This window comes from Myotis lucifugus, unplaced genomic scaffold (assembly GCF_000147115.1).
Source record: "Myotis lucifugus unplaced genomic scaffold, Myoluc2.0 scaffold_10, whole genome shotgun sequence".
In the NCBI taxonomy this organism is placed as follows: Eukaryota; Metazoa; Chordata; class Mammalia; order Chiroptera; family Vespertilionidae; genus Myotis; species Myotis lucifugus.
The window spans coordinates 1,164,462-1,179,278 of NW_005871058.1; the positions used below are offsets into that span (position 1 = coordinate 1,164,462).

At 46.3% G+C, this 14,817-nt stretch overlaps 1 protein-coding gene across 1 annotated transcript in view; it reads right to left on the bottom strand.

Moving 5' to 3' along the window:
* Positions 1–13,759: 13,759 nt before the first annotated feature.
* The window catches only part of ASCL1 (achaete-scute family bHLH transcription factor 1), a 5,044-nt gene continuing 3,986 nt past the window's right edge, over positions 13,760–14,817 (bottom strand). The window contains 4 exon segments of the mRNA XM_006109918.3: positions 13,760–13,836; positions 14,244–14,500; positions 14,502–14,555; positions 14,557–14,665. Coding sequence (XP_006109980.1) covers positions 14,291–14,500; positions 14,502–14,555; positions 14,557–14,665 — 373 coding nt within the window. The 3' untranslated portion in view covers positions 13,760–13,836; positions 14,244–14,290.

The following is a 14,817-nucleotide window of genomic DNA, read 5'->3' on the forward strand; positions in this document are numbered from 1 at the left end:
CACCTGTGTTCTAAGAGCACTGTGACTCATCACATTAACCCCAATTCCTACATCCAGACTTCTTACTTGGACAGAGAGACAAGGAAGAAGGTAGGGTGAGAGGGAGGGCAGGAAGAAGGGATAGAAAGAAAAAAAGAAAGGAAGGAAGAAAAGAAAGAAGAGGGAGGGAGGAAAGGAAAGAAGGAAGGAAGGAAGGAAGGAAGGAAAGAAGGAAGGAAGGAAAGAAGGAAGGGGAAAGAAAAAAAGGAGACAGAGAAAGGGAGGGAGGAGAGGAGGGAGGAACAAATCCTCCTGCTTGGTTCACCATCACAGGTGGGCTTTTCTACTTCTGATCGAAGTGATGAGCCACCTCCCTCACATAGTAATGAATAAGCCCATTTCCCTGCAACATTTAGCATGCATGGGAGAAACAGATATAATAAATGAGTGCTTGCAGAAAAAAAGCTTGCTTATAAATACAGGCAAAACAAACTAAACATTCTCCAGGACAGGGACCACCTTTTATTCATCTTTGCAGCCTCACTGTCCAGTATAGAATCCACATACTTTAGAATCACAATTCCTACGAGTTAAATGCATGACAGAAAGAAGGAAACAATGTTTTTCCACCTGATGATTTCACATCTGATGATTCCTCATTAAGTGCATTGGATTGACTTTCCTCTGTCCCCAGATCACAAAAACCAGTTCATGGCAACATCACTTAGATATGCAGAAGCTGCCAATTATCTCACAGATGTGGCTGCCATGCCCTTTGGAAGAAACTCCAGGTTCCTGGAGTAAACTTTGTGCCTTCCTGGTACCATCTGTGGCAGGCAAGGTTGGCATATGCCCTGAAAGGTGTAATAGTGCAGCAGAGCTGAGGAGGGAGCACCTGGGAGACCCAGGGGGACCTGGGGTGCAGGAGAGTGGGGATGGAAGAAGGTCCCTCCTGTGCTCCCTCTCCTCTGCCACACTTCTCACCTGGAGGAGGTTTCAGCTCATGATCAGATCTGCACTGCAATTCAAACAGTTTACCTGTCAGTAGCCCCCTAACTAGGCAATCACTTTCACAGTAAAACAAGCAGTTAGCAGGGGCAAGATAACTGAATGAGGGGAGACGTCTTGCCAGAGTACAATTTAAAGAATTGCTGCTATCTCCACCTGCTTCCATTTCCAGCCAGGACTCAAACGACAGCTTCTAATGTTGCCCCCGTGTTCACCATCATCATCATCACTCCAGAGCAAGGATCTGCAAACTATGAGCCAAGGTCAAATCCTGTTTTTGTACATAAACTTTTATTGAAACTCAGCCACACTTATTTACATATTGCTCTTACACTATAATCGCAGAAAATATTTACTTGCTACCCTTTACAGAAGTAGTTTGCTGATCCCAGATCTACTAGTAAAAGCTTTTGCCCTTCTTTAGTTGTTATTTTGTTTTGTTTTGTTTTGTTTTGTTTTAGGCTGTCTAATAGCTGATCAACCTTCCCTTGGATGTTCTCAAGCATTTTGGTAGAGCCCATCTCTTAGTCTAAAAGTGTGCAAGGCCAGACACCCCCCCCTCTCAAGCAATCACAAGCTCCCACCCTCAGGCCTGGCCTTGATAGCTAGTGGCACAAGGAAGCAAGGACAGCAGAGAATTCATCTTCACCACAATGGCAGCTGGACTATGGCTACAGCCAACCAGTGTCCGGGCAACGTCTCCATCAGTGCCAACAGGACATCCAGTGCCTAGTCCTGGAGGTGGTAGCAGTACAAATGGTGGTGTCCAGAGTTTGGAGGCTGAAGTGGCTGCAGCTTCACCCAACTATGGTTTTAGCCATGATTTGCCTGCTGCCCGGCCTCACTTTTTCTAGCTCATTTTCTGACCCTGGAATCAGCCTTTCTAGTAATTCTATGAGTGACTCAAAGCCTTTCAACAAGTTTCTTTTAGTTTAAATCAGCCAGAGTTTCTTTCTGTTGCTTGCCACTTAGAACTCTGACTTGATAAAACCATCTATCTTCTGTTACATTTGTAGAGCAGCTAGCAAATTACAAATCACCATCACATAAGCTGTTTTGTTCTTATGACAACCCTGTGAAGTGTACATGTATGCCCACTTAACAGATGAAGAAACTGAGGCTAAGTGAGATTAAGCAATCTCTTTGAGCCAACATTGGAACCCCTTTTGATGAAAATTCAAACTCACAGAACCATGCCAAATGGCTAGAACTCTTTTTCTAACACCAGGCACATGCTTGTTGGTCTTTTTTATAAATGAATTAAACCCGATCTCTTCTTCAAAGCCCACAGAGGGCTGAGAGCTCTGTTACTGCTTACCAGCATCTTGTCATTTTTGCCTCCTTTATTCCAGTCCAGGTGGCTTTGTTTTTTCATTTTAAAATGTCATCACCACGTCATTAGCAATGTGCTGCTACCTGACAGTAGGAAGAAGCATCCGGCCATATGGCTGAGTTTAATCTACATGGTCACGGTGTAATCCTGTTGAAATGGCTTCCCTTTGCAATCAAAACCGAATTTCACACTTTACCAAGATGGGGGCAGCTCTTGTCTTCCCCAGAGTAATATAGATCTTCCCAGGCAGCCAAGGCCAATGGAAGTGGCTTTCTTCTCTAGGCCTGCAGCAGGTGGGGGGCAGGGCCAGGAGGTCAGTATGAATGGGAAAAAGCTGGAAAATAAAGGCAGGAACGCTTGGGGAATCAGAGTCCAAGGTAATCCTCCACATTCCCCACCTATGGGCTACCATTGAGGACAACCCCTGGAACTCTGGAAAACTGAATTGAGAATATAAGTCACCTTTATGAGACTGATGGTTTTATCTTATCCACAATTTCCATTTCCGAGTTATCAGGCTTATCTCCCCAGAAGGGCTAAAATTAAAATCACTGTCCACAAAGTGACCTTATAGCAGAACCACTTAATTCATCAAAATCTCCAGGAATATGTTTTTTTAAACAAATAACCCCTCCCCATTTATTATAACATAGCTCATCTCAGTGTAGTGTGTGAGAATCACTAGTGTAAATAAATATGAAAAAAATTTGCATGTCACTAGTGATGTAGACCAAGCAGAATGAAAGAATGAGACACCATCTTTTTTAACTTACCAATTGGTAGAGTTATTTATTTGTATTATAATAGCCAGTGTTGAATATAGCATATCACTATATATCACTGCTCATGAAATCATATCTGATTCTGAAGGCTATTTGGTAATGTGGCTCCAAAACCCTCCACAAAGCACATCTCTTAACAAAGCAGTTCTTCCTCAGATGTGTCCTGAGGGCCTAGTCATACATAATTGTTTGGCATGAAGTTTTTCATCTCAGGATCTATTCACAAATAGCAAAAACGAAAAATAAAGAGAAAGAAACCTCTTTGGGTAAAAATACACAGATTGTTTAGGAGGTTATTATACATTCAGTCAGCATTTTAAATTATGTTTTAGACTATTTGATGATTCAGAAATATGTAACTACTAGTTACATATTTATATTTATAGGTGATGGCTATTAGTACTTAGTAGAATTATAGGTGATGGCTATTCTCTCTTTTTTTCACTTATATGTAATATATCACAGGTTTATTACATGTTAGGAAACATAAATCTACATCATCATTTAAAATCCTTCACCATATATATCATTATATGAGCCTGCCAATATTTATTTGACCCAATACTCCAACATTAAAATTTCAGGTTGTTTTATAGTTTTCAACATTAATTAAAAAATAATAATATTACAACAAACCCTCTTTATTGGGTGTCTTTTGCATATGTCTAGTCTTTTTCCTTAGCAAGAATACCTAGAATTAGGATGAGCATGTCTAGTTCCATCTGTAGAGGATCTCTAGCAATAAATTAGTTATTCACTGAAATGTATAGCCTAGTTAGATAACATAAAATTATTCCTCTTCATTTGCGTGTCCAAATGAAGCAGGGTAATGTTAGAGAGTGGGAAGATGTGTGTAAACAGGAAAAGCCTAGAGAAAGAACATGCCCAGCGTGGGTGTTGAATTCTTTCCCAAGTTTGGTGTCCATCTCCTCGGGAAGTGGAGACACTATGAACTGTCTGAAGCTGAAACTGGAGTAATCCAGCCTGGTCCCCTCCCAGGGCTGCAATGTTCGCTCATTCTATGTTTTCATGGAAAAGATAGCGTCATTTAAATAAACCATCACTGCCCTGACTGGTTTGGCTCGGTGGATAGAGCATTGGCCTGCGGACTGAAGGGTCCCAGGTTCGAATCCAGTCAAAGGCATGTACCTTGGTTGCGGGCTTATCCCCAGTAGGGGGTGTGCAGGAGGCAGCTGATTGATGTTTCTGACTTTCTATCCCTCTCCCTCCATCTCTGCAAAAAAATCAATAAAATATATTTATAAATAAACCATCACTGACTACATCACAGCAGTGACACAAATACAGTCTTCACTCCAGCAGTCTTATACCAGGTGCTGGGGGAGGGGGCGTCCCTAAGACTGGCCTGCATCACTGCATTCTGAACATCTTCAGACAACATAACATTTTACTAAAATATTCCCCAAAATAGCCCTCGTGTTTACACTCCTTTGTTTTTGCCAGCATTCAGTGAGATAATGAATATCTGTCAAGGACAGAATCTTCTAGAAGATGAGGAAGGTTGCTCAGAGAAGGAGGAAAAGGGGGAAATGTGGGAAAGACAAAGAAGGAATCATCCCTGTTGTCTGGAAACCAAACCATTCACACGAGGAATCAGTGGGAGAACAGGGACTGAGGTTGACCAACTATGGCAGAGTTATATATTCCTGGGATTATGAGATGGAACTTTTCTTATTTCTTTCCTTCCTTCTTTTTTATTGGTGTTTTGGCCCTTGGAAAAGCTGACTGCTGTGTGGAATCAGAATGAGGTGGGAACAAGCAATCCTGGAAGTTTGGGAGTTGATACAAATTTAAGTAATTTCACCAGTGACAGCTGCAATGGAAGTGATGGCCAACACTTGAAATTCTACAAATGGTTTCCTAAAAATTTCCTTTCTAAGGCCTGGGGAAGAGGCCAAAATTTCGAATCACTCCTGAATGCTAAGGGGAGCACAGAGGCCAATTCTAACTTCTAGTGCTTACTATCTCCAAGCAAAGTAATTCTTCTTAGTGCTGCTTTTTTGTCTTCCACAAAATGGGTTGAAGATTTCTTATCTGCTTTACCTGCTTTTACTAAAGGATGACTGTTCACTTCTTGGAGGCGCTGAAACTCTTCCACACTGGACAGACAATCTCCCTCAGACCCAGGAAGGTGGACTTTGCTTCATCTCAGACCCTCTTGATGACATGGAAACCACAGAACAACAGAATTCCCTAATGATTGCTCTATAGTATTTTTATCCCATAGATGTAATTGCATGTGTGGCATATAGTTTCCTGATACACAAAAATAAAAGACTAAATCTTATTTCATTTTCAACTAAATTTTCTTGAGCACCTACTATGTGCTGGATACCAAGCTAGGCATTTTGGTATAGTTTATCTTATTATATCTTCATATTTACCCTTGAAGTTAAGTGTTATCTCCTCTTACACAGAGGAGGAAACTAAGTTTCAACTCCCTACCTAACTGATGGTGCATGGAGAATTCCAACCAGATCTCTTGACTCAAAAATCAAATATCTATCAAAACAAAGTTATGTTCAAAGGAAATCAAAAGAATGTTTCTTTATAGGAATCCTTCCTTTTCTTCCTCCTTTTGTTTTTCCTTTTCTTTCCTCTTTTCTTCCTTCCAGAAGTTCTTGAGTGTTAAACATGTGCCAGATACTGTTCTAGAAGCAGGGAATGTAGTCTTTGTAATACTATATTACAATAGGAAGATGGCAAAGAACATGTTTCACATATTGGTAATGTTATCAGAAGCAGACAAGCATAGAGTTGGTCTCTAGATCTTATTGGAGAATCTATGGGCTGGATTATGGTGGAAAGAACGTGCAATTTGGATTCAAATCCTGACTCTGCCACCACCTAGCTACATGATCATAGACAAGTGATGTTTCTTTGAGCCCCTCAGGTTTTCCATCTATAAGGCAATAATAATAATACTCCACCAAATAGGATTGCTCTGATTATGAACAATATAAGATACCTGGCACTTGGGAAATGTTCAGTAAACAGGAGACGAGGGTGTAGTCTCGTGCATATATTTTAACCATGCCCATTGCAGGAAAAGGTTCTGTTAGACTGCTGTGGTCTGGGAGCCCTGTCCACCTGCCCATCCACAGGGCTATCTCTAATGGCCTCTCCCAGGCATCTCGTGCTGACTCTTAAGAAGAAGAAGCCGGGGCTATCACGTCCTGACACTATAGACACCACACTTAGGCAGGCTGTGTCTCCTTTGGCTTTCAAATCCTTGCTCCTTTGGCTGGCGGGTGCTTCACGGGGGTGGGGAGCCAATTCGCCATGGCGGTTTGTATCTGCAGCAGGCCTGACAGGCTGGGAGAGGAAGGCATTAATGTTTTCTGACAGGCGACCCCTAATTGTGGGAGCTTTTCTTCTTGGCCTTTCTGTGAAATTCTGACTTAGGCGAGCAGCATAACAAAGTGGTAGGGCATTGATCTGGGGCTTGCACTACACTGAGCTGGGAGCTGGGAGGGGGAGATTGGGGGAGGAGTGGGGGGGGGCAGCATTATTCATGAAGACTTTCAGCTGTTTTTGTCTTTTAACTAACCTTTGAGTTTGATCAGAGGGCTGGCTGGCCTCCCTTTCGCCAAAGGCCCTGCTGGCACCTGGACAATGGAGACAGACTGTTTTTCCTAGTATAGAGCTATAGCTGGGGGAGGCCAAAGGCTGTGTGTTCTGAAGGTGGGAGGGGAGAGTGTGTGTGTGTCGGGGGGAGGGCGTTGGGAGGGACCAGCTTTACTTCTTTCTTGGTCTTAGGGACAGGGGTGGTTATTGATAAAAATTCTAGCTCCCCAAGCACAAGCAGCTGACTCTGAAGGCTCAACAACTTTATCCAGGGAAATGCAGAGTGGACTGATTTTCAAATGTCACACCCCCTTCCCCATCCAAATACCTTTCTTCTGCTCTTTCTCCCTACCCCACGCCCTCTTTCCAAGGGGCCCATTGGCTGGAGTCGGGCTCCAATCTAGAAGTGTTTTCAGTATTGCTGTTATTTTTTAATTGGCAAAAATGAGAGCAAATGAGTGAAGAAGTAAGAGGAGAAGGAAGAAGTAGAGAAAGAGAAGGGAGAGGAGAAATGGACTCAGAGCACAGTTAGAGAAGGACCCAAAGAAAGGCAGGCGGGATTATTTTGGTCCAGAGAGCATTTAGGAGGGAATTCAGCTGCGTTGGGTCCAGGGTTAGGGAGCGGTGCTGGGTGGCGCCCTAGCCCAGCGCTGCAGCTTTCCAGGCCTGCGGGCCGCAGGGGAGCGGGGAGGGGAATGAGGAGAGGGGGCTCTCCAAGTGCTCTTGTTTTTTGGCAGGTGCCTAGCTTTTCTCCCTTGCATCCACTTCCTGCCGCGATTGCCCAGACCCAGGGCACAGTCCTCTCCAACGTACTTCGCAGAAAGTGACTCCCTTCAAGGAGTGTGGGTTGGCGCCTTTCCCCCATTTCGTCCCCAAAATAGCCCTGGAAGCCAGCGCATAAAAGGCGGCTTTGTGAGCGGCCGCCTGCAGGCTGCCTGGAGGGGGGGCGCACGTGGGGCGTTCTGGAAGCGCCTCCCACTCCCCTCTCCAACCTCTCTCTCTCTAGTCTCTCATTCTTCTCCTTTTTTTTGGTCACTTTCTCCCTCTTGTTTTTCTCCTCTCCTTTATCTCTCCACCTCTCCTCTCCTCCCCTCTTTCCTTCCTTACCTTCTCCTTTACTTTTTTCTCCCTCCATCCACCCCTTCTGTCCTCTCTCTCTCCCACTCCCTTCTCCCCAAATTTCTCTTTCTTCTTTTTCTCTCCCTCATCTCTCCCCCCCCCCCGCCCCGCCCCTCACCTTCTACCTCTTCCTTCTTCTCACACAGCTCTTCACCTAGGAGGATGCCCAGCCTCCTCTCCCCTCCACGCCCCACCCGCGCCACCCCTGCCCGCAGGTAGTGGGGGCGAGGCCGGGCGCGCGCAGCTGACAGCGGACGCATGCCTTGCAGCCAATCAGCGCCCCGATGCGCTGCAGCCTGAATAAATCATTAAACCTGACACGCGCTCGCGGCCCGCGTCTCCGCTGCAACTTGCCTCCTGCCATTAACCTACACACGCTCTTTTGTAACAACCTAATCTTGCATACAAAGGAAGAAGGAATATAACTTGGACCTGCGCTGGAGCCCAGCTCTTGGCTTTGGCAGCGGCAAAAGAACCTTAGCGTTAACGAATCCACGTCCGTCCCTTTCTACCTTTGACTCCGGATAACCGGGACTTTCTAGGGAAATCCGAAAATGAATCATTTCTTGGCCCAGGAGTGGAGAGAGAGAGAGAGAGAGAGAGAGAGAGAGAGAGAGAGAGAGAGAGAGAGAGAGAGAGAAAGTTCAGACTTCTCAAGAGTAGGAAAAGGGAGATAGGATTGAGGACATTAGTAGTTCAGAGAAACACCCATAGTGCCTTTCAAAGAGGTTTCAATAAAACAAGCTTCTCAGAGCTCGCCCTAAAACAGTGGTTCTCAACCTTCCTAATGCCGCGACCCTTTAGTACAGTTCCTCATGTTGTGGTGACCCCCAACCATAAAATTATTTTTGTTGCTACTTCATAACTGTAATTTTGCTACTGTTATGAATCATAATGTAAATATCTGATATGCAGGATGTATTTAGGTGACCCCTGTGAAAGGGTCGTTCGACCCCCAAAGGGGTCGTGACCCACAGGTTGAGAACCGCTGCCCTAGGAGATACAAATTAAGACAATTAGCTCCTAGAAATGTTGACTACATTTCATCATATTCCCTCCATTTTTAAATGAGTGCATACATGGCCCAGGGAATGAATGGCTGAATGAAGGCATGACTGCTTGGTCTTTGTGTGTCTTGGTGGCAAGTCCCCAGCACCAGCTCTTATCTGCTCCTGGAAGATCCCCAGGAGCAATTATCCCTTGCACTGACATAGTCATTGGCAACTCCAAAGCCCTTTCCTTTTCAGTTCACCAGTTGACCCCTAAAAGGGAAGACACCGTCGTTTTCCCGAAGAGAAAACTGTAGCTGACTTCTTTTGCAAACTTTCAGGTAAACCATTCCCTGCTCAAAAAAGGTGAAGTGATTTTCCAGCGTTAGGTTTTGAACAAGCTCCCCATCCCGTCTGTCCTAAGGAAGTTTCCTTCTGACAGCCATGAGTTCCAGAAAAATCTTCATGCAAAATTAGCACATCCCTGAGCGCCTGTGGGAGAATAGCCTATGTACCAGCCAGGATCAGCAGGAGCAGATGAAACACTTGAAAGGGTCCATGAAAAGCGGTTAATGGAGACACAGAGATGTGCTTGGGGCTAAGGGAGCCAGCATGATGCAGCACCCACAGACGACTAACCAGGCGGAGCCCTTACCACCTCTGAGACTGAAGGAGCAAGAGGAGGAAGCTGTTACTGCATCTGCAACAGCTGCAGAGACAAGAGCTGATGCTGTGGGAGAGAAGCCTTCAGACCGAGGTGTGGCCTTAGACCAAGGAACAAAGCCACTGCCAAAGCAACTAAGCCCAAGCAGTGAGGAGCAGGGATGTAAAAGTCAGATCTATGTTTCTCCTGCCTCACAACCTTCTCCCAGTGGACAAACCCAGCAGGAAGCCAGAGAACAAGGGAGGCCTAACAATGAAATGCATGGAGATTCGCCTCTGGAGACACAGGGCAGAGCAGAGAGGGCGGAACATGGATCAGGAGAAGGAAAGGAAGAATAGGGAACACAGCTATCAGTGCAACAGAGCAGACCATCCATTCAATCAACAAATACCTATTTCTTCTGGGGCTGGGGAGACACCAGTGAACAAGACAGGTCCCTGTCCTCATGTAGTGTACCATCTAGTCAGGGGCCATTGACAGCAATTGTATAAACAAACACACATGCATTTTTTTTTCCGGGTAGTGGTAAATGCCAAGAAGGAGAAATGCCATAATGGATGGAGAGTGGCTGTGAGCGTTGCTTTAGACAGAGCAGACAGGGGAAGCTTCTTGGAGGAGGTGACATTTGAAGGAAGTTGACCTGGGCTTCCCAGGAAAGCCTACCTTGACTCCACAGCTACTCCCATGTGGCTTGTGGGTAAGCCTCAAAACAGTCTGTGATTTAGAGGCAGCAACTGGCCAGTCCCCAAGAAAAGAGACAGGACAGGAGGTAAAAATAACAACAGACACTCACTTTTACATTTAGTTTGTAACCTTGTCACCCACCCCCTCCTCCCAAAGGCCAAGTGCTAACTCCTTTACATCGCCCCCTCTCCCTGCTGTGGGTACCATCAAGCCCATGGGACACACAAGAATCCTGAAGCTTGGAAGGAATTGGGCTGTTGGTTCTGTGTTCTAACATCCTTGGCCCGGCAGGAACAGCAAAGTGGAAAAGCACATTCTGCTCTTTACTACATCTCAGTCCTATTCCTTTGATGCCCTTTGCAGAGAGCAGACCCATTTTTTTTTTCTCTCTTCTTCCATGGCCCGGCCTGATGGGAGATAGATTCTTCTCCACACACACACCCTCTTCCTTCCAATTAAAAAAAAAATATTCAAGGCTTTGTCAGGGAGGTGAAATGTGTGTTCCACAAGCTCCAGCCCAGCCTCTGATAATACTGGCATTCAACAGTTCTGCGGTCTGTTTATTCTTTTTCTCCCTGCACTCCCCACTCCTCCTCATCAATTTTAGGCGTGTCTCCACTCTTAACTCGGTGGTCTTTGGGTCATTGGTTGAATAGGTAAGATTTCTCAGTCAATAAAGTCAAGGCAGGTTTTCTTCCCCAACACCTCCCTCCAAAGAAAGTGGAATGGGGGGTGGCTAGGACCAGGGAGAGGCCGCGCTTGCTAGCGGCGAGGGTCTACATTTTGTATTTCGCTGACAGCCCCAACCCGCTCCAAAGCCCGCCGTGTAGCCAATGGGCAGCAGTGATTTATGGGGCTGACTAATGCCGGCTGAATGCGGCCTGTCACAGCGCCCTGAATGGCTTCCCTTTGCCGCACAAGCCCAGGCTTTGTGTTGCTAAGCGATTAGAGCAGATGTAATGAGATTTTGCCCAATCCCTGCTTTGCCCTTTCCTAGCTTCGGCAAAATTGTGTGGGTTTTTTTTTTTTTTTTTGGTGAATTTTTTTCGAGTTTGCCTTCGCATTGTGGCAAACAAGGGCTAACTTTGCCTCAAGTTTAACGAGACTGGATATTTCCCATTCAGAAGTGAGTAAAAGAACACCTGTCTTTAGAAGAAGGGGGGGGGACCCCTTTGTGGGGGCTGAAACATTATCCCAATGTTATATTCATAGCAATAAATGACTTGCTACACTTTCTTTGCCTACCTTATCTGAAAAGTTGCAAAGGAGCTAAATTAAAAGGAAAAGAAATGAGGGGGGAGGGGGGGGAGGGGGGGAGCCCAGCTCTGGTCCTCCAAAGGAGAAGATAAAAATAAAAGCAAGCATCACAAAAGCATTACTACCCTGAAGTAAGCTCTAAATTGGCCCACTGCTGGCAGAAAGTCCGATTATTTATGGCGATGAGGAATTTACTGATTTTTTCCCCCTTAATTACGCTCATCCCTTTGAAAGGGACCGGAGCCTCAATGTGCATTCTATAGAGGGTCATTTAGCAAAATGACATCAGACGCTGAGGCGTGCTCCGCGCATCGCAGCTTTAAAAAATGATTATTCCGTGCCACTAAACGGTATAGATGTACCAACACAGACTAGATTTTTAACTCTGGAAGACGTGCCGGCTCTCCGCTCTTTGTTGGGTTTTGTAAGACGCATTTTGCGCTTGGCTTTCCGCTTGGCTGGAGACACGCAAACTGAATGTGCAAGTAACGCAGGAGGGGAGCGAGGCGCCGGCGAGAGGCGGAGTGGGATTCCGATCACGTCCTTGCTAACTGACAAGAAGCAAGCCAGCCAAAAACCCCACTAATTTCTTTTTGAATCTTGGTAATTGGGTACTTTTACACGCAGCTCACGCTATTCGGATAGAGTCGCCAGCTTAGATAGGCCAGTGTCTCAAAACGCCCCCACCCCCATTTCTAAGGCGTTTCTTTCTTTAGATGTCATTCCTTCCGCAGGGAATTCATATCATACATGCCCTTTACTTAAAATCAGGATGGAAAGCGTGCATCCTGGGCAAAGAAGTGGAAAATGTGCGCCTGGAAGTGAGGGAACAGACACCAGCCACTGGGACTCAATACCACCATCCTCCCTCCCACCCAGAGCACCTATGATCTCATCCAGCCCTTCCACAGTTTCACAATTAGGACCTCAGAATGCGGTTGGTTAAGGGTCAAAAAGTGGGGAGAGGACCCTTTCTTTCCACTTCACTTTTTTGGGGGCATTTTTAAAAAATGTAAATCATTTTTTCAAAAGACAATGCAATCATCAACCACCACCTATTCTCTGGGTGTGTCCGCAGCATAAAAGGGGAAGAAAACCCCTTTTATCTATATATTTTCCCTCTGCATTCATCATAGGGCCACCTCAGGTAGGACTGGTCTTAGCTCTTAGCTTTGTCATTTCTGCCAGGCTGCGTGCCATGCACCACCCTCTTCTCCTTCTCCCACCCCTTGCCATTAAAGTTTCAATACCTTGGACAGGGCAATAGAGGCAAAGAAGACTTTTTCACTTGTATAAAAAGAAAGAAAGGAAGAAAGAAAGAAAAACGTTTTATTACGAAACTAGTTTGTATAAAACAGGGTTATACATGTGGGGTTTTTTTTGTAAGTTTGTAATAAAACAGTAAGAAAAAAAAAAGGCAGTGATAGAAATTTCCCAAAAGGCAACCTTTCAAAAGCACTGGCTGCCACTTTGTGTTTGGACAGTAGCTGCATAAACTTTGTTCTGGAACAGTATTTAATAACGTCATTAATACATTAACAAAGTTTCTCTAAAGTAAGACACATTGGTGCTTAAGTACATCCGGTGGCCTTTTGATCTCCCCTGTGAGGAGAGGTCGTTACAAAGGCCACACAGGGAAAATGGCAGTTGTAAGGTGAGCTACACATCTAAAATATGCAGAGGTAATAGCATTACATGTTAAAGTTTCAAGATATACACATTTTAAACCATTTGTACAAAACTCTATAAATTTTTTTCTCTTTCTCTCTTATGTACAAAAATATCTTAATATATCCCCAAACTGGTTAGGATAGATACAAATAGATTTTTCTTATAATAAAAAAAAATTCACAAAAGATTGGAAGCATCCTATGATGAAAATGGTAGAAAAGATGGTGTGAGGGAGTGGGGTGTGGGGAGGAGGCCCAAGGATGGGGTGTCAGAGGACTGAGTATAGCACAGTTTCGCTGCAGACCGAAGTCCACAGTGTCCTGGGACAGGGGATACTGAGAGGAAAGACACCAACCCTTGGCTAGAGGGTTAAGAACTGCGCTTTCAAAGAGGGCGGGGAGGTGAAGACACCCGAGTAAGCCAGCGCTTCCAGCTCTGCCTGCTAGTGGTGGGTGGGAGTTCCTACAGGGCGTGTGCTGCTCTCTTCCACCAGGAGCTCAATGCCTTTGCACACGAGCAGCGTTTTGCACTTTGACTCTGGTCCTAGTCACTCTTCAAATCTCCGTGAATGATTGGAGTGCAGCGAGACAGTTCTGAGCGCATCCCTGTTTTGTGAGAGCCTTGCTTCGCAGGCCTGAGTGGCTTGGTTGGCGTTGGGGTGGGTTGCCTGCTTTTCTTTTCTTTTTTCTTCTCTTTTTCTTTTTTTCTCCCTTCCAGCATCACCAACGAGAAAGCACTAAAGAGACAGGTTGTGCAGTCACCCTATAACATAAGGAGAAGAAAGGGAGACGTTAATGTGTATTTGGAGACTAGCAAGGGGGGGTCTAGGGGGGCTGGGGGAGGGGCTGGGGCGGGTGGAGGTTTAGGGAGGAGAGGATCTGTCAGGTAGAGCGCCTCTTTGGACAGGCCCTAGTACTCCTTTCTCCACCTCCCCATCTCACCCCTATCCAGTCCTTGGAGACCTGGGCAAAGCCACTCTCAAAGGCCAACAGTGAAACAAACCACCCAGGATTTCAAATCGACTGACTTGAACAAATCCTGGGACTCAATCTCCCCCCCACCCGCGTCTCCGTGGAGACAGTCCCCCTCCCTCAGAGACTAAGACGGAGGGAAAAGGGATGAAGATAAGTAACCTCCTCTCACCCAGGTCACTCCCCAATGCCACTTACCTGCTTCGAAAGTCCATTCGCAACAGGGCCTGGCCAGGCCGAGCCCCTCAGAACCAGTTGGTGAAGTCGAGCAGCTCTTGCTCCTCGGGGCTGAGGGGGTCGTAGGAGCCCTCGTCCGACGAGTAGGACGAGACTGGGGAGCCGGCCATGGAGTTCATGTCGTTGGAGTAGTTGGGGGAGATGGTGGGCGACAGGACGCCCGCCTGGAAGGCAGCGCTCACCGCGTCGTGCTCGTCCAGCAGCTGCTGCAGCGCGCGGGATGTACTCGACGGCGGAGCGCAGCGTCTCCACCTTGCTCATCTTCTTGTTGGCCCGCGCCGTTGGGGACGTGCTCCCGCAGGGGGGGCCGAAGCCCCGGTTCCCCCGGCTTGGACCGGGGTGGGGCTCGCGTTCCGTTGCCCCGGGTCCAGGGGGGCCGGCTGCTTGTTGGGGGAGGTTTGTACCCAAAACCCCCCAAAAATTGAAGCGGGCTTTTTGCGGGGAATCAGGGCGGGGGGAGAACAAACCCCGCCCCCTTCCCCCGGTTTGGTGCGCGGGCTTTGTGACCCGCCCCCCGAAAAAATTTTTTTTTTTT